Raw genomic sequence first — 20,574 nt, 5'->3', positions numbered from 1 at the left:
GTGAAGGGGTCATGAAATTATCCTCTGTGGTTCCAGGGAGCCAACAACGCTGTGCAAAGTATGGAAGTACTGGAGTCACTACGAAAAGGCAATAGGCTGGGGACCCTGAGAGGCCACTGCATGAAGCTGTGAAGGTGCGGCCTGGGTTTCAGTTAAGTCCCAAGGGTGATGGAGACGTCAGAGATGTGAAGCATCTGCCAATGAGAGTGGCATACAGGGAGTGGTTCAGCCCAGGCAACAAACCTAGAAGAGTGGAAGCATCCAAGCCCTTGGAAAGCAAAGCCTTAGACACCAGACATGGACCTAGAGGATTTGCTATTTGCCCTGCTGAGTTCTGATCTTGCTATGGTCCTATATTTCCTCACTATGCCCCAAAGAAACTCTTTCTTCCTTAAGTTGGTCACAGCATTTTATTGCAGCAATAAAAGGTAACTAATGTAAAATGTATCTAACATGGTAATGCATTTAAGCATCTGCTATGCTGTTCATGGGCCCCATGTTTCCTATGAAACCTGTAGGCACAGCTGAGCACAATACATAAACGGAGGTCAGTAACCTTGCTGATTGATCCTCCCAAGTCTCTTGATGCTGCAAAGACTTTGCTAGCCAGGCTGAATCAAATGCAATCTTCAAAATCAACCCCAGGAAAGATGCAGAGTCTCAGAGAGACTAGGAAGGCTGTACTCTTACACTACTACACGGACTGTAAAGTGATGATCTGACTGATTGCACAGGGCTGTTCATCTGACATTTTTAACCCACCTACTATAGCTCCTTTTATACTAAGTTAATTCAACTGGCATGCTGTCATGTTACACACCCAGGAGGTCATGTTTTAGATTATAATATGTGTCATAAGACAAATAAATGGCTTTTAAAAGTCAGACAGCTATCTAACCAATCTAATAGTCCAGGCTCAAGAACCAGGCTGGCTCTGACCAAAATCATTCTTTGAGAATAGAGCTCTGAATATAATGACTATTGTCACCGAAGGCCACAGAACTAGAAGAAACTCAGAACGTCTGGCTATAGAGATACTTCACCGCAGGGAAGGGAGGAGGTTAAAAACATCTTCATCCTGTGATCAGGGGAGTTGTCCATCTCCCCTGAGGTTACTGGGGAGAGGGAAGATGCAGTAGGAATGAGCAGGGGAGAATGAGATAAGTTCACAGGGTGCTCTGAGGCTGATGGAAGAATGGAGAAGAGGATCTAGGGGATCAAAAAAAAACAAACTATATTTGAAAATGTCATAATGAAACTCAATACTTAGAAGTTAATTAAAAAATAAATTGGTGTTTTATAAGAGGCTTTACAAAGAAAATACACTTCATAGCTCTCCATGGAATCATGAATGTGTGTGAGGCAGAAATCTTGGGAGTAGGGTTTCGACACACACAAAAATATCACTGGGGATTGTGTGGTGAAAGCTGTTTCAGATTTTATAAGTACATTTTCCAGAGCCATAGCACAATTCTGGCCCTTCATTCTATTATTATTCCTGTAAATACATCAAAGCAAGTTGTTTTTTTTTCTACTTCTAATAAGCCAGGCATAGGGAACCACCAGAAAAATGAAAGAGGAGAAGCAAAGCCTGCTCCCTGTACTCATTGCCATTTGCCTCTGTCCTCTGCATAGTTAGTACTTTTCTATCATATCCCTTCAACAACAGAGGGTAGTAGTCATAACTAGTAATCCCAATTCCCAATAGGCAATGAGCCCCAGGCACAGCTAGCTGCTTTTTGGGAAAGTGGCCTGAGCTTGTGGGGACAGGAAAGGACTATGCAGCTATTATAGGAAACCAAAGAGGGGAGATTCTTCTAAGCTCCACATGAAGAACTCACTGCCCAGAGGAAACAGGGAATGTCCAAGACCACATGGAAAGAAAGTGGTGCACTGGGACCTGAAACTGAAGTCTTCTGATTATGTTGTGAAAGTTGACTGGACATCCTCTGAGAAGTCCCGTCTAAAGGGCCAACAGCAGCATAGGAGGGCATACCAGGACCTGATGAACAGTGAAAACTTCAAGTGTGTACATTCACAGGCAGGGGCATAGATTGTTGGCACACTTGATTTGGGTCCTAGAGCTAAGTGCAAGCAGCACTCGAGAGTGTTAATAATAATCCCATGGACTTTCTGTGAAACACCAGGGACAGAATTTATATATAATTCAGAAAAACTCTTCAGACACAGGCTCAACTTATGATGACACTGTGTTGCTCTATGACATGCACCACCACTGACAACCCACAGCCTCCTTCTGAGAAGGATACTCACATTCAGCTCACAACTGAAGATCTGTATAGGTTCATTAATGTTCTGCTTAAATTATATGTTAGTTAAGTAACTGCATTTATATACTATTGTTATTTAGTTTACCAGTATGCCTAAGACTGGAGGCGCATGACTTTAGTCCCAGACCTTGAGAGACACAGGCAGGTCTATCTCTGTGAGTTTGAGGCCAACCTGGTCTACATAATGAGTTTCAGGACAGGCAGGGCTATGTAGAGGGACCTTTTCCCAAGAAAAAAGAATGATATAAAAGCATTTATACATATATTCCACACAGAATCTTAGTACTATACCTACTAATCCTTGTGCAAATCCTTTCAGAACGAGGCAAAAAATCAAAATCTAAAAGAAAACCCAGACTATATTTCCTAATTTGTGCATTTCCTTCTAGTTTCACCATCACTGTTCAGTGCTCTGTGAACACTTCTGACTCTCGAAGCTCATGCCAACGGTGTTCCACTTTCCATGATCTCCTCTATCCCAAGTCTTCTGACCTGAGATCTTCCCCCCAAAGAAGCATTTCCTACCACAGTCCATGTCTTCATCCACCCCTCTCCAGTTAGCACCATTGCACTGGGAATCCAATGTGCCTGGGAGGCCCAACCCAAATTTCTAAGGCTCCCAAGGCTTTCCATGCTCACAACTTCCTAGGACTGCTTCTCTGTCCTCTACCACAGTCAAATCCTCCTACCGGGGCCACCTGTGTTCACGCCTCACGAGGACCCCTTTCTCTTATCAAGACCTTCTTTTCTCTCTTGACCACCTCCTCCCCCCAAGACCACTGCTCACACAGTCCCCCGTTAGAAATTTCCCTTGTAAATCAAATCCCCAATACTGACCACAGCTCCAAACGCACCACCACCCTCCTGGGTATTTCTCTAGCCCAAACGACAAACAAAAAAGAGTCAGAACCAGCGACTTCAGTTTAGATGCTTTAATAGCATGTTTGATTAGTCCCCCAGCTAGAACAACATTGTGACTGGTTGAGGTTGAAGGGGTGGTAGACCCTCCAACCTCTGAGACCTAGGCACCATTAGTTCTCATTGAGTTCTGATGTCTCTTCATCCATAGATCTGGGGTCTCCGAAGAGTTCGTGGAGCTGCTCGTTGTTCTCTACCACTTGATACACGTGTTCTGGGGTGATGCGCTTCCTGCCGTTGGTGTGAGCCTCCTCACCAGCCAGATCAAGGATGTTAGATGCAATGTACTCGAGCACACCGGCTAGGAATACTGGTGCAGAAGAGCTCAGGCGGCGGGAATACTTGCCCTCTCGCAGGTAGTGGTCTACCCGGCTAACAGGAAATTGAAGCTCTGCTCTGGTGGAGCGGGAGATGTTGCGTCTGCTGGAGATTTTGTTTCTGCAGGAGGTGTTGCCTTTGCAGGAGATGTTTCCTCTGGATCTTCTTCTAGCCATGGTGCTTGTTTGAAGAGACTGGCTGAACTCCAGGGCTCTTCTGGCCTTGGTCTCTCACAATACCCAACCCTCTGAACTACACATGTATTTATCTCTTCAGGACAGGTTTCTGTTACAACACAGACTTTATGATGTCACTGGTATCCACTGAGCTCTGATGGTCAGCACAGAAATGCCCATATTAGGAAAGAAACTGCCCACCTTTTCATGTGTGTGTGTTATACATATACATATGCACATGTTGCCTGTGTGTGGGTGCATGTGTGTGCGCCCTGAATTTGTTATCTGGAATCATCCTTGATCACTTTTCTGTCTTATTTACTGAGACAAGATCTCTCAATTCAAGTCAGAGCTCACCAATACAGAGAATCTTACTTACTAGCCACCTTACTTGAGAGATCCTGCCTTAGCCTTTCACAGCTGGAATTACAACAAGCCACCAGGCCCACCTGATTACATCCTCTTTTGATGGGAACCCTTTCTATTGATTTTTATATTCTGACAAGACCTCTGCGTCAATGGAAAACTCCTACCCAGAGGATTAAACTCTATGTTATGTATCAGACTCTAGCTTTCTCTCAATTGATATAGTTACCTTAGTGTTCCCAATCAGTATTCCTGTTTGTAGTTTTTACTCTTCTTTGAACTGCTCATCACATTTGCCATTTCATTTAATATCTGCCAGATATTTACATGTTAAGTATGTAACAGGTGTTCATATCTCCTTGAGGATTTTGATTTTACAATTTTAGATCATCTTACCCCCTCCCCCCCCGTTTTGGAGCACATCCACAAATATACTTAACTGATTTACTTTATCTGAGACACTTTACAGCTATTTCCAGTTCAATGACAGAAATGTACTCCCATGCCTACCCTTTTCATCAGTTCATGTGACTCCTATACATCAACAGAACACTTAAAATTTATTTTTAACATATAGTCATTGTACCAATTAATGGATTTTTCAAATTTTTAATATTTATTTATTGGGGAGCATAATGTTCTGGCAAGCATTTGGGAGTCGGGGAAAAACTTGAGGAGTTGGTTCTCTCCACCATATGGAAGTCACTAGTGTAAGTACTAGTCTGAGCCTCCATCTTTGTAGGCCCCCCACCCTCACCAAACCTGACCCCTCCCCGAGGAGTGGCAAGACAGCCCTGCCCCTGTGCCCACCAACCTGACCCTCCCCCAAGGAGGGGCAAGACAGCCCCACCCCTGTGCCCATCAAACCTGAATCCTCCCCTGAGGTGAGGCAAGGCAACCTGCCAAAACCTTGACCCCTTCCTCAAGGAGGGGCAAGACAGCCCCAGCCCTGTGCCTGCCAAAATCTTGACCCCTCCGCTGAGGAGGGCCAAGACAGCCCACCAAAACCTTGACCACTCCCCAAGTCTATTTAAACTGCTCCTGGGAAAGTGAGGCCTTTTCTCCCCACTCCTCTACCGGTTACCCCTACCCCCACCCCTCCCCCAACCCCCCACTTCCCCTACCCCCAAATCCCCATCTGAGAATGCAGAAATCCCATTAAACCTGGATATCCTTTAATTCGACTCTATGTCATTTGGCTTGATTGGGATTTTTGCTAGGCACAGAGCTAGCATTACGAAAATTCCTAACAACTAGGTGTAGAGACAGTGCTCTTAACAGTTAAATCATCTCTCCAGCCCTTGTGTAAAGTTCTTTTTGATTCCGTTTTTACTATTGTGTTTTCTTCATTTCTAATTTAGTGTGCTGGCTTTTTTCCCCCTATTCCTTTACAGTTGATAAGTTATTGCCCATTGTTAACAACAGTGACTGACACTTTTCTGGTTTTGTTCTATTTTCTATTAAGATAAAGTTTACAGCAGCGTAGTACTCTAATGTGTAGATATTCCATACTTTCTTCATCCATTCTTCCATTGAAGGGCATCTAGTTTGTTTCCAGGTTCTGGCTATTACAAATAATACTGCTATGAACATAGTTGAACAAATGCTTTTGTCATATGATAGGGCATCTCTTGGGTATATTCCCAAGAGTGGTATTGCTGGGTCCAGGGGTAGGTTGATCCCGAATTTCCTGAGAAACTGAAACACTGACTTCCATAGTGGTTGCACAAGATTGCATTCCCACCAGCAATGGATGAGTGTACCCCTTCCTCCACAGCCTCTCCAGCAGAGGTTATCGTTAGTGTTTTTGACTTTAGCCATTCTGACAGGTGTAAGATGATATCTCAAAGTTGTTTTGATTTGCATTTCCCTGATTGCTAAGGAAGTTGAGCATGACCTTAAGTGTCTTTTGGCCATTTGAACTTCTTCTGTTGAGAATTCTCTGTTCAGATCAGTGCCCCATTTTTTAATTGGGTTAATTAGCATTTTAAAGTCTAGTTTCTTGAGTTCTCTATATATTTTGGAGATGAGACCTTTGTCTGTTGCAGGGTTAGTGAAGATCTTCTCCCAGTCAGTAGGTTGCCTTTGTGTCTTAGTGACAGTGTCCTTTGCTTTGCAGAAGCTTCTCAGTTTTAGTAGGTCCCATTTATTCAATGTTGCCCTTAATGTCTGTGCTTCTAGGCTTATACAGAGGAAGCGATCTCCTGTGCCCATCTGTTGTAGGGTATTTTCCACTTCGGTAAAAAACAATGACTTCTAGAATTTTGCATGCAAATGGATGGAAATAGAAAACACTATCCTGAGTGAGGTATCCCAGACCCAAAAAGATGAACATGGGATGTACTCACTCATAATTGTTTTCTAGCCATAAATAAGGGTCACGGAGTCTACAATAGGTGAATCTAAAGAAGCTAAGTAAGAAGGGGAACCCAAGGAAAAACATATAGTTATCCTCTTGGCTAATGGAAGTAGACAAAATTGCCAGGGAGAAAATTGGGATCTTGGGGGTGGGGTGGGATGGGGGTAAGGGGAGATGGGGAGAGAAAAGTTAGAAGGGAAGGAGGTCGGGCCTTGGGAAAACAGGAGGATTGGGATAAAGGAAGGTTGGACAGGGGAGCACGGAACCACAATTCTTAGTTAAGGGAGCCACTTTAGGGTTGGCAAGAGACCTGACCCTAGAGGGGCTCCCAGGTGCCCAAGCTGAGGTCCCCAGTTAGTTCCTTGGGCAGTTGAGGATAGGGAACCTGAAATGACCCTATCCTAGAGCAATACTGATGAATACCTTGCATATCATCATAGAACCTTCATCTGGTGATGGATGGAGACAGAGACAGAGACCCACACAGGAGCATTGGATTGAGCTCCCAGGGTCCCAATGAGGAGCAGAAGGAGGGAGAACATGAGCAAAGAAGTCGGGACCACGAGGGATGCACCCACCCACTGAGACAGTGGAGCTGATCTATTGAGAGCTCACCAAGGCCAGCTGGACTCTGACTGAAAAAGCATGGGATAAAACTGGACTCTCTGAACATGGCGAACAATGAGGGCTGATGAGACGCAAAGGACAATGGCATGGGGGTTTGATCCTACGTAATGTGATGGCTTTGTGGGAGCCTAGCCAGTTTGGATGTTCACCTTCCTAGATATGGACGGAGGGGGGAGGTCCTAGGTCTTACCACAGGGCAGAAAACCCTGACTGCTCTTTGGACTGGAGAGGGAGGGGGAAAGGAGTGGGGGGAGGGGGAGAAGGGTGGGAGGAGGGGGCGTAGGGTGGGAGGAGGGGGAGGGAAATGGGAGGCTGGGAGGAGGTGGAAACTTGTTTTTTTTTCTCCTTTTCTCAATAAAAAAAGAAAAAAAAGATAAAGTTTACATAACATAAAATTTACCATCTTAGCCAGTTATAAAATTTGGTGTCTACTGGCAATGTTATGAAACTGTTAGGATCCAACCATGGAAACTGCTTCCTGGAAACCAGATTCAAATGTCCTTACAGTTCTCATACCTCCAATCCTTTGCAGAGTAGCTTTAAGGTATTATGAGGTCTGATGCCCCAGTCTGGTATCGAACTCTTATATAGACATGGACGGCCTTGAATTTCTGATACTCGTGCCTCCACCTCCCAAATGCTGAATTATAGGCATGTGTCACCATACCTGGTTTATTCTGTGCTAGTGTAAGGGATTAAACCCAGAGAGCTTCAGGCAAGTTAGGCAAGCATTCTAGCGACTAGGCCACATTCAAGACTTCCACCCCTTTTTGAGACAGAGTATCTCTCATATATAGCAGACTGGAAACAAGGAATCTTAGACTTCTTATTTTCCTGTTCCAAGCGCTGTAGTAAAGTGTGCACCACCACACTTGGTTTGTGTGGTTCTGGGGACTGAACTCAGGGCTTCATGTATGCTAAGTAAACACTCTACCTACTGAGCTATGATACATTCCTAGCCCCTTTTGTGTTTCTTCCATTTCTTTTTCTTTTTTCTATGGTAATGAAAACTGAACAGAAGGCCATGCACTTGCTAAGCAAGCGCTCTTCCACTGACCCACATTCCCAGTCCTACCTTCTGACATCCATTGAAAACAGACTTACCTCCCTTTATGCACTCATCTCAGTACTCCTTCTTATATCTTCAGGTCTGTTCTTTGGTCTACTTTTTGAGGTAATTTTAACATCTTTTTTTCTCATGATCTAAATAGAATCTTTAAATATGTTCATTTTGTAAAAACTCTAAATCTTAAATTACAAAAAAAATCACAGAATCTTGCTTCTTGTACAGAGAGCTTCAGTGACTATAACTGTGGCAGGAACCTGAAAATACTTTTTAGCATCTCCTCTGCTTTACCTTCATATCTAATTAGTCATCAGTCATTCCTTCTCCATATCTTTAATATCGTTTCAAGAATCCATTCTGACCATTCTACTCCAATGCATTATCACTGTCCCCTACACATTGTAGTGACACACTTACTGTCCTTCCTATTCCTTCCCAGACTATCTTCCAATTCATTTCCAAGGGTGGTCATTTACTAATACTAAATCTGCTTGTGACACTGTATCACTTAGAACTCATCAGTGGCTTCCCATTCCATGTGGGCTAACACTTTAAATCTTAAGATGCTCTATATTGTTTTTCCGTAGTCTCTGCCTCATTGGCCATTTTTAAATATAAATCTATGTTCTGGAAAAGTCTGACTCATTTCCAACCTTGGTTAGAATCCACAAAGTCTCCTTAACTTTTACTTTGCATACTTTATCAGAAGTAAAATAAATACATGATTAATGATTTATTTCATGTCTGTCATTTTCTTTCAAGGTGATAGGAGCCTGTCCATTTCATTAACACTTTATCGTCAGAGACAAGCGCAGAGACTAGAACACAGAACATACTCAATAGATACTCACTGCATCCATGAATGAAACTACACAAATCTAATCTTAGCTCACAGTTCCTCTAGTAGACTGTAGGTATGATTTCCCTCTTCAAGTAGATGAAAAGAACACCCTCTACCTCATGGGACACCATGAGAAACAAATGCTACGAGGTTCAGCACAGTACCTGCCATAAAATAAGTGTCCATGGAACAATCTTTATTACAGTCAATTTTACCTCCTATAGTAAAATACAGAAGGGTACCCTCAAGCAAGACGAATGGTAAGCTGTCTGAACCTTCCCAGAGCAGAATAATCTTAGAATTCTAACCTGGGTTTAAGAGCAACATATCCTCTAAGATCCCAGTGATTTGATCAAGCTTCTGCTGACTAAACTGAAGAAGTCAAAGACTGCCCACCTTATCCAAAATGAAGTTTCACAGAGACAGGGTGTGTTATTTGTTAACTATACAAAAATTTTGTAATAGTGCATGATGTTATTTATATAAAATAGGCACAATAGACATATCCACAGAAATAGCAAGAAGATTCGCAATTGCTAAGGACAAGAGAACAAGGAAAAAATAGTGACTGATAATGTGTAGGTTACTTCTATGTTCTAAATTTTAGAGTCTAAAATGATAGGTAACAGTTATGTTGGCACAACACTATAAATATACTAAAACTACTGAATTTGCTTTACAAATTAGACTGCAGTTAAAAAGAAAATAACCCTTTAGCTATCATGTAGATGGCTCAAGACCACAAAAATGACTCAGTTTCACAACTGGAAGCAGTACCACGCTGTAAAGGAGGCCTAAACTCTGCCCACATGGACAAGAGGTGAGTCTCTAAGAACATATCAGTATATTAGTCTTCAATAAATTCTAACTCCCACATATTTGAGCCACCTCAGCTGGTCCACACTAGAGCACAGATAAACTTATCCTTTTGAACCCTGACCAAAATACAGATTCATAAGCCCCCTCCTCCAAAAAGTGTTACCATTTTAACTTACTGGGAGTTTAGGTTAGCAAAGAGAACACAGATTCAGAACAAATGAACATCTAAATGGGTTTCACCCAAATAAAAATTGTTTTGCTTCTCATTTTGAACCTCAAATAAAAACAGAAAATAAAAAAAAACATGCATACATACTTCTTCCAGTAGAGATGTTCTGCTGCAACACGGTAATATACAGCTGTAGGGTCAGTTGTGGGGCAGAGCCTAGGAAAGCCTGGATCACTGATGCCCGACTGAAGGCGGAACGGTGGGTAAACATCTTGCCTTCTGCCTGGCCCACCTCCTTCTCAACCTCCTCTGAGAGGCCATCTTTTGGCATCTGTCGTTTCTTAGTGATGCTCACATAAGGCTCTTCATTCGGGTTGGACTGACAGTAGAGGCAAAAGACTTCAAAACACCTAGGAACAAATTAATGAGTCATTGCAATTAATGACTGGCAGAATTCTGTCCTTTCCCAGTCATCTTGTTTTCACTTAGCCTGATTCTCAAACCCTTGCCCGGCTATTCTAAATCTCTAAGGATCAGTTCTTAGGGGTTCAGTCTTCTACAAGGACTCCAGTAGACCACTGGGAATTGAGCAAGAATCAAGAAAAGGTGACACTGAAAGCTACCAAGGCAAAGAAAACAAGACAATGGGAAGCAGTTAACACTCTAGAGCCACAGAAAAAAATGGTTAGCTTTTCTTCCTGACATACATTACCTGTGCAGCTGTAGATAAAGCCCTTAGATTCTGAACTTTCCCTCTCAATAATAAAATAGAGAAAACACATACTTTGTCATCCTGCTACGAAAGAGGACTAAAGGGTATAGGGCTGTGTGTAAACGTTCCACATAAAACTGATGCCACAAACCAGCCTAGTTAAAAAAGGATGTGCAGGCTCACTTAATCATCTCAGCACTCTCTAGAGTCTAGAGGCTGGGGAAGAATAATTGTCAAGCATTCAAGGCCAGTGTGGGCTATACAGTGAGTTATAGATGAGCCTCAGCTACAATAAGGCTGAGAGATGGTGGAGGAAGCGGGGATGGAGGGAGGGAGGAAGGGAGGGAGGAAAGGAGGAGAGGAACATGAAGATGAATGAAATTAGGTACTTTTATAGCACATAGTTGCTAAATGCTAAGAATTTAGAATTCATTGAAAGACCACATATTATCTATTTTTTTATCCTAATAATCCCATATTGGCCATGGTAAATTCAAACATGCCTGGGGTTGGCAAATGCCTTATTTAAGGAGTCCGAAGCCTGCTCTAGGGACACATCCTTAAGGAACCAGTGTCTAAAATTTTTGTCTCTAGATAATATTATAGATAGACACTGATGGAAAGAAAAAGTACTGGTGGCTATGATTTGTTTAAAACAAATACACACAGAGAGAGAGAGACAGAGAGAGAGAGAGAGAGAGAGAGAGAGAATAGATTTGATGGATGGATCAATGGAACAATGGAAAGGTACATGAAACAAAATGTTAATTATAGAATCTAGGATGCAGGTACTTGGGTGTACAAGTCAATAAGATTTTCTTCTGCATGTTTGAAAGCTTACATAATGAAATGCTAGGAAAAACAAGTTTTCCCTTAGTTTTAAACATTGACTTTTATGCCCTAAAACAAGCACTTTCATAACAATCTTATAACGCTGCTAGATTTTATGGCTTCACTGGGTTTATAGAATGTTGTTAACTTTATAATATCACCTGGAGGTATCTATGACAACCTAAGTACATTTATAATTTGAAATAGTAAATTAAAACCTTCTTTTTGATGCATGAAAAGAAATACAACAACCTTTCCGGTAAACACGAAGTGGACAGATTTCATGATTATTACCTTTGTTCACTTCTTTCTAGGGGGAAGAAAGTGTGTGGTTTGTGTATTGGGGAAGTCTGTCTACTGTCTTGTAATATATATTCAATCAAAGATGATTGTTGGAGCATCGAAAGTGGAAATGCATAGAAGATCGAATAAAATGGTCATGGTATTTATTCTCAAAGTTGTGATGACAGCAGATGTAGTTTACTAAATCTGTCTACTATCTATCTTGTAATATGTTTTCAATCAAAGATTCTTTAATATATTTTATCAAGACATGGCAGTATAGTCTAGTTTGTTCAGAAGAAAAAAAGATAATACTTTAGTTCATGAATTCAAGGCTATCTCCTCCAAAATTTAAACCTTTGACTGACAATGAACACCCCTGTTACTATTGTTAGACCATCAAAAGTGGTAAGGTGTAGAAGAGAGGTTAACGTGGTCGTGATATTTATTCTCAAAGAGGTGATGATAGCAGATGTACTTTACTAGATAGCTTGAAGACTCCGACTCCATTCATTCAGAGGTGCTCACTTTCTAGATAGGATAATGGAGCATATACAGAATAAATATAATATGTAACACAACAATATTTATGTTGTACTTTTAGTTCACATGATAGTTTCTGATATACCAGCTCACAAAGAAACCTTACAAAAGAATTTAAATCAGCATCACTTCTAATAGCAAAATAATGGGATTATTTTAGAGGTCTTTAAAATAAAAGGATAAATATATACAAGCACATCCATTCAACTAAATACTATGTTGTTCTCAAAACCAACAGTTGAGGAAAATGTCTAATATAAATAGCATCTGGTGAGATGGCTTAGTGGGTGAAGGTGCTTGCTACCAAACCTGAGCATTTGAGTTTAATCCCTGGGTTTCTGTTAAGTAGTGAAAGAAGAGAACAGACTCTCCCAAGTTGTCCTCTGACCTTCACACAGGCACCCAGATATGTGTGAGACATGTGTACATGCACGCAAACACAGACACACAAATACACAATCAAATTTACTTTTTCAAAGAAATTAAAATCCTGGGCTTGGAATATAGTCTGCTCAGCATGTATTAGGCTCTGGATTCAATCCATAACAATCTAATTTATTAAAATAAAAATACATTTATCATATTTGAAAAAATATTTTATCATATTTGATAAGGGAAGCAATTTTTTCAGTTTCTTTTTTTTCCTTTTTGTAAATTGATTTTTATTGAGCTTTACATTTTTCTCTGCTCCCCTCCCCTTCAACCCTCTCCCAAGGTTCCCATGCTCCCAATTTACTCAGGATATCTTGTCTTTTTCTACTTCCCATGTACATTAGATCTATGTAAGTCTCTCTTAGTGTCCTCACTGATGTCTAAGTTCTCTGGAATTGGGAAGCAAATTTAAGAGAAACCGTCAAACATATATTCACACAAACATACACATGAACAGTGAAATGACAGAACTGAATTATTGTGACTCAAAAGTGCCAATTGTTAAAAAGAAATTGTGTAAACAAGTTGTTAAACAACTAGCACATTGGTCAGACTTGATGGGGATAAATTTTGTAAATTAGTAAACTGCTGAAATTTGGGTTCATTTTTCCTGACAGTTTACAATCATACCCCATAAAATTACTAGCAAGGATACAAAACAAAGCATTAAGAATTATTCTGTTTAGGCAGTTGAATTAAAGATTTTATTTTCTTCACTGTACAAATATATTTTGTTTCTCTGTTATTTTAACAAATACTCTTTACTCGTGATTTAAAAGTTAAAGTTAGAGATTTTAAAGACCAAAATAAACAAGCAAAAGGTAGAACATGCTAAAAGCTGCTCTAAGAAATGAATGAATGAAATAAGGGTTTGTATAAAAATGAAACTCTATTGATGTTTGAGGAGAGTATATAAAATAGGAATCATTTATAGAATTTTTTTAAATGAAACTTGAGATCAACTTATGCAAATGACAAAGTTTCCAGCAAAAATAAAAAAATAAAAAAAAAATAATGGCACAGGAAGCTCCAATGTTGGAGCCTCTCACAATTCACTGCTTTCCCCAAGTGATTTATTTGTCTTTGTCCTCCTTTTAGACAGGGTCTCTCTATGTTGTCCTGGCTGTCCTGGAGCTCACTATGTAGACCAAGCTGGCCTTGAACTCATAGAGATTCACCTGCCTCTGCCCCTGAGTGCTGGGATTAAAGTTATACACCACCATGCCTGGTATATCTTAACAAAACTTCAAACAATGTATCTTATAAATTTATGAACTGTTCCAAGACCTCTTACTACTACTACTACTAAACACTTACTACTACTTCTAAAAACTAAGAAACAAACTATTGTTTTCTTAAAATTCTGCCAAGACTCATCTAATTACTCCAATGTTGCTTAGAGGGTTTGTTTTAATTGTTTCTCTGCACGAACTACTTGAATAAAATCACCCAAGGTAAGAGCTAAGGATGTAGGTCAGTGGTAGAGGACCAGCATCCTTCATAAAGATTATTCAAGGTAGTTTTTCAATATCACATACTCCTTTGGTCAGGAAGCTTTTGTGTAATGTAAGTATTTTAGGTTCTATAGGCTATCAGGGTCTCTGCGCAACTCTGCCTCTGCAGACAAATAATATATAAAGAAATGGCTATAGATAGTTATATTCCAATAAAACTTTATTTACGGGGGCTGGAGAGATGGCTCAGAGGTTAAGAACACTGACTGTTCTTCCAGAGGTCCTGAGTTCAATTCCCAGCAACCACCTGGTGGTTCATAATCATCTGTAATGAGATCTGGTTCCCTCTTCTGGCCTCCAGCCATATATGGAGGCCAAATGTTTTATACATAATAAATAAATCTTAAAAAAGAAAGAAAATAGAAAAAAAAACTTTATATTTACAAAAACAGGTGGTGGCATGATTTGGCCAGTGGAGCACAGCCTGAAAACCTCATGATGATCTTTGCTGTAGATATTTAGTAATTTGATCATTTTTTTCACTCAGTTCCATTTTCTAGCATAATATAATTTATTTGTCAATCATAACAGCAGTTTGTCCCCTAGGTAAAACTAGGCATGTTGGTGGCAGCACAAATGACTTGAGGTACCAAGGACCCTAATGAAAATACTTTTTCCAAAGAAATATTTGGTTTTTCCAGAATATTTAGTATAACTTAAAGATTTTCCTTCCAATTGGAAAAAAGATAATTCAAGACACTATCCAGTTCATATTAGAAAAAACTATAGAAACTATAGCTAAACATTTAAATATATGACTAAAATTATAATAAATAAATGAACTAAATAGTTCTGCCAATGACTCCCTGGAGTAATAAAGGGGTAGAAGTGAGCTAACAGTTACAGTCCATAATCATTAGTGGAAGGTATTACAGACTAAGGATCTGACATATTAAGGCAAGCACTATATAGAATAAAATATATATGCACTTTAATTGGGTCATATTGTATGAACTCAATAACAGCATCTCCCTAAAAATGGTAGTTTGGCTACCCTAACTTGAGTAGAAGTAAACTGCCCCCAAACAACTTGAAAATATTACTAAAAACTATTGCTAAGGGGTAAAAGGGAAGAAATGTTGTGATTCCCTTGTTTGTGGAAATAACTGGATCTTTCTGAAAAGCTGATGATTTCAGAGTTCAAATTAGAACCTGTCATTAGAAAGAAATCTCAGTAATAATTTTTAAGTCCCATTAACCAAAAATCAACAAATTTCCTTTTCATTTGCAAGCTAAGGGTCTTGAAACCTTATTTTGTGTATCTCATTTCAAAGATCATGGGTCCATTACTTCTTGACATAAATCAGCTAATATCTGAATATGAGACTCTTTTCCTTAATAAAGTTTTTTAAGTACATTGATGACTGAAGAATACCAAAGAATTTATAATAAAGAAGAAATTTGTCTTATGTTCATATTTAGGAGGAAAAAAACCCTAAACTCACACTCTGCCATTCAGTTCTATTGTTCTTAACATCTTAATATACACCCTTGAACTCTAGATTATAGTTGCTGTTTTTATAAGCAATATTCTATCAGCTTTGTGTTGAGGTACTCTTAAGGTTAAGAGACACTTCTAAATGACAGCAATGATAGAGGATTCTTACTTGCCTGGTTACTTTTGGTTGTTTATTTTTTTTTTAAATTTTGCTCACAAATAATGAACCATTTAAAGCTTTGAAGATGGAACTGCTGATAAAGTGTACTGAACACTCTACTTTCTTTTACAGAACACAGAGAACATAATGAACCTAATTGCCTTTTGGAAGGAAGCCTTGGGAACATGCTCCAGAGCCTCATTTACTCCTTGTATAAAATGGGGACAGGGATTGAGAGCGCCTATAGCATTGGCGGAGCACGGGTTTAGTATGCCTAAGGTCCTTGATTCCAGCACCAAAATAACAGATACGCAGTGAACAAATCCAAGAGTCAATCAGCTAAGGCATGGAGGTGTGAACCAATCCTCTCAGCACCAGCAACCTTTGTGAATTCTCAGGTCCCCAAGCCACTCCACCCAAACATGAGTTTCCTCCCCACAGATGACATTAAATGATGAGTGCCTTGTCTAAAGTCAAACCTCACTTTGCTTCTCGAGCAGGGGCACTAGCAGGACCACAGGGCTTGCTTAGGAACATGGGTTCCCTACTAGCTATTTGATTGCCATGCTTCCTAAGTACCCCCAACCCAATTTTCTGATGCCTCCCTGACTGCCAGCAACACTACTACCAGCATAGATTTCTTGTCCTTTCTAGGAATCCCTAGTTTCTGAAGAATGGGGAACCTGTTTACCGAGTTTGCCATAACTGTTAAACTGCACAGTACAGTAAGCTAAAACGGTTGTGTTTAAAGTAGCATGCAAAGTTTTAATATTGTGAACGCTTTTTTAATCTGAACATAAACTTTTACTTTCGCATTTCCCCGAGTAAGATAAAAGATAGGAAAATAATACATTTAAATTCCCTTCAAGTTCTGAGATTAAAATCAGGTCTATTTCAAGACTGTGTACTTCTTGTTTTGTGTTCATAGAGATTAATTCTCAGGGCTAAGGATTTAGCCCAGTGGTAGAGCATTTGTCTAGCCTGTACCAGGCCCTGGATTGACTCCACAGCACCACAAAGAGCAACAACAACAACTTCTCCCCCCAGAAATGGCATTAACAGTTTTTCTTAACACATAGTAACTTCCTGTCTTCAAGGCACATTGTGTCCCAGATTTCATGACTATATTAGAAATTGGGCAGACTCAGAAGACATCTCTGGTACCGTATGTTTTCACGCTAGACAATAATCATCACGCTAAGAGAAAAGTAGGGTGCATGAATTTATAGACTTCTGTATATGAATTAAATAAATTTTAACAAAGCACTTAGAGTAGTGCCTGGTACACAGTTAAGTGCCATGTGCTTGATAAACAAAATTAAATGACCCATAAAGGCTCTGACTTTAACCGCGCTTAGAGTAACTTCTAAAGACCACGCATGCCAATCCTGCAGAAGTCCACTTGACCACAGAGAAAGCCACATACTTTTAGGAGACCAAAAAAAAAAAAAAAAAAAGGCAAAGACTGCTGCTCTTTTTGAGCAAATTCAAGTTAACATTGGCAATTCTATCTATGGGTTCTGAAATCCAGGACATCTCCGGAGACTGGAATGGGAAGGTTTGGGCAAGCAGGGCAGGTCAACCCTGGTTCTGGCCACCTGTCCCCTTCAGGAAGGCCTCTTCCCCAGCTGGGGCAGTAGAGGGGGACCGGCCAGGGGCTGTGGCCTAAGGGCGGGTTCTGGGTTCCACACGCACCTGAACAGGGGCCCAAGCTGGAGCAGGTGCATGAGCAGCACCAGTGGCCGATCGCGGCTGAGGTCGCGGTGGACGAAGAGAAGCGTGAACTGCACCAGAGCACAGGGCATCAAGGAGAAGAGCAGCGTCAGCGCCTGCCACATGCGGTCCCCATCGGAGCGGTAGGTGCTGCTCAGGTAGAGCGCCGCTATCATCTCGGCCACGAACAGGAACAGGGACACTAACACCAAGGCCGGGAATTTCATCTCCGCGCCTCAGAGACTCGCCCGGCGGGTGGCGGCGGCGGCAGCGGCGGCGGCGGTGATGGTTCACCGAGCGGTTCCCAGCATGCCCGGCCCCGAGCCGCCAGCACGCGGCGAAGCCCGCCGAGGGCACGCGGGCCCGGCCACACGCCCCACGCAAGCCTGAGCCCAGCCTGGGGGCAACCGCCACAAGGGGGTGGGGCGGGCAGCATGGCTCCGCTCGGACACGCCCACGCGCACTGTGCGCAGCCGCCAGCGCGCGCCACAAGCTCACGGAGGCGCTGGGGACACTGTTCCGGGCGGGTCGCGAACCTGCGCCTTCTGACCACAGCTGCCCGAGCACGCCTGGAGGCCGCCAAGCCAGCTGGCCCGCGCGCAGCCTCTGGGTCCTAGAGTCCGTAGGTCTAGGCTGTCTTGAATGCTTGCTTTCCACAAGCAGCAGAAACCAGAATTGGGGGTGAGGGAGTCTGAATTCCTTCCTGATCCACAATCCGTCTGGTTTCACGGACGGTTTTCAAGTCTGGTTTTCACTAATAAGGAAGCAGTTTCCAGACCCACACACACCTACCTCTGTTGGTATGCCAACCCCTAAGGCTAACACAATTCTTTTTCGCTCAACTGTTTATTTTAAAAACCTGAATACAATATATTTCAACGTATTCTTTCCCCTATCCTACTCTCCCATCCTTCCAACAACCCAACTTTATGCTATCTGTCACAAAAATACCTAAAATAAAAAACAGTAAGACAAAAAAAAGTCAAAATCAGCAAAATGAAACAAAAAGTACAAAAATAATTTAAAAAAAAAAACAACCAACAAACATGGAGTCCATTTTGTGTTGGCCCACTACTCCTGACCATGAGACCTGCCCTGGAGCGTGGCTGGCAGGTACTCACTGACACTCAATCGCAAAAACAGAACATATCAACTGCAAATATCTTCTTGGTTGGAGGTTGGAATTTGTGTCTACGTCCTTTTATCAGTGCTGGGATTTTGTCTGGTTTTACCCTGTACACATCCTGTGTACCCACTGAGTTTTTCACAACCTTCTATACATCAAGATGGACACCCCACCTCCCCCAGACACAGACACACACACACACTCCTCCACACCTTCTAAGATAATTTTCCATGAAGAAGCCTAGGCAGTTTGGACGCTCACCTTACTAGAGCTGGATGGAGGTGGGAGGTCCTTGGACTTCTCACAGGTCAGGGAACCCTGATTGCTCTTCCAGCTGATGAGGGAGGGGGACTTGATGGGGGGAGGGGGAGGGAAATGGGAGGCGGTGGCGGGGAGGAGGCAGAAATTCTTAATAAATAAATAAATTTTTAAAAAAATTAAAAAATAAATAAATAAATAAATAAAAATAAAAAAAAGAAATTGGATGATTTTAATTTTCAGGCATCTTGGGCATTTTACTATTTTGGAAAATGATGTAAATATAAACAAGATGTAAAGATTCGTAAGATCTCCACAAGAACGAAGAGAGGTGTGGACAAGTTGAGTCGTTTGACTTGGTTGTTGAAGTGACCTCAGAAAATCTATTTATAATGGTTCAAGGAGAATTGAGCCAAGGCCTGAGAAGTACCAGGCCCTTTCTCCAAAAGGATTACGAATGCCTATTTATAGAGACCAGCATGCCACCACGTCCTGGATCCAGATACACACAGTCACAAACAGAATCACCAGCAGTCCTCCACGGTGTATTTGTTTAATATTTTATTTGATACCATCATTAGCTTTAAAGGGTAACTAATGAGTAGCTACAAATAATTAATTAGAACACAATAACGGTTTAGCATCAGATCTTAAGGCAAAGGATTATCACAGGTTTTACATTATTAAGTGGACCGTGTTGTGGAGCAGCGGTGCAATAAGCCAGCAACATCACTTTAAACAATAAAGTGCAGTTTATGGCAGATTATTTTCTACAGTACAAAACTGATACAGAAAACACATTGGAAAGATCACAGTGTTTTTGATATTATAACAGCAGCTAAAAAATAGTAAGGTGCATCACTAAGTTTCTAAGTCAGTCTTGCTTCGGAAGAGATGGCATTACACCAGGCAGTGGACTGTAAGCAACCCCCCCCCTCCGTGAAGCTGAAGCAAATTCAACTGACAATTGTCGTCCCGCTCCAGGAACAATAGATAACAAAAGCTAAAATCTGATGAGCATTTATAAGTTGACCTTTCCGAATTATCACTTGTCATTTTATCAGTCAGATGAACATATACATTTACAACTTAGTTTCTCTACCCTACATTTAAATGGATTTTCATTAAAAATCAATGTCAGATATTGCATCATACTTCCTCACTAAGACCAAAATACCCACTGTGATTTTTTTAAAAAAATATGTGTACTCAGTAATAGACTTATAGAAAGTGATGTTTGGGTATAATAATATGTAATAGGCCAGAATACTTGATAATTTTGTTTTATTATAAAATATCATAGTATAACATTTTGTAATATAGTAAAATGATTAGCAAAATGTTCTGCACTAAGATTAGAACTGCTCCTGATATATCTTTCAAACCCCTCAAAGTACCCCTACAGACATATAAGAATTAGCAAGAAGTCAAAGAACTTGATTTTGGCAAAAAGGCATTTTTACAAAGCCTCTCAATTGGTGTGCAAGTATTTCAAAATTCTTGTCATATACAACAGATAACTGGTGTTGAATTTAATGTTAATAAAAATTAAAAGAATTTTAAAGTACTAATAACTAATTCCTATCATTTGGTTTATTTTTTATAATTTTGCTTT

At 40.8% G+C, this 20,574-nt stretch overlaps 1 protein-coding gene across 1 annotated transcript in view; it reads right to left on the bottom strand.

Annotated features, from left to right (window-relative positions):
* Window positions 1-17,802, bottom strand: part of LOC121442636 (membrane transport protein XK-like) — a 54,549-nt gene extending 36,747 nt beyond the window's left edge. Inside the window, exons 1-2 of the mRNA XM_041644237.1 lie at window positions 17,558-17,802; window positions 10,098-10,363 (exon numbers count right to left, since the gene is read on the bottom strand). Coding sequence (XP_041500171.1) covers window positions 10,098-10,363; window positions 17,558-17,802 — 511 coding nt within the window. The remainder of the gene's footprint in view (window positions 1-10,097; window positions 10,364-17,557) is intronic.
* Window positions 17,803-20,574: the final 2,772 nt, after the last annotated feature.

This window comes from Microtus oregoni, unplaced genomic scaffold, assembly GCF_018167655.1.
Source record: "Microtus oregoni isolate MIOR12 unplaced genomic scaffold, Mior012 000092F_ref0000046, whole genome shotgun sequence".
Classification (NCBI taxonomy): Eukaryota; Metazoa; Chordata; class Mammalia; order Rodentia; family Cricetidae; genus Microtus; species Microtus oregoni.
Note: the sequence above shows the minus strand (reverse complement) of the source record. Positions and strands in the feature narration are given on the sequence as shown.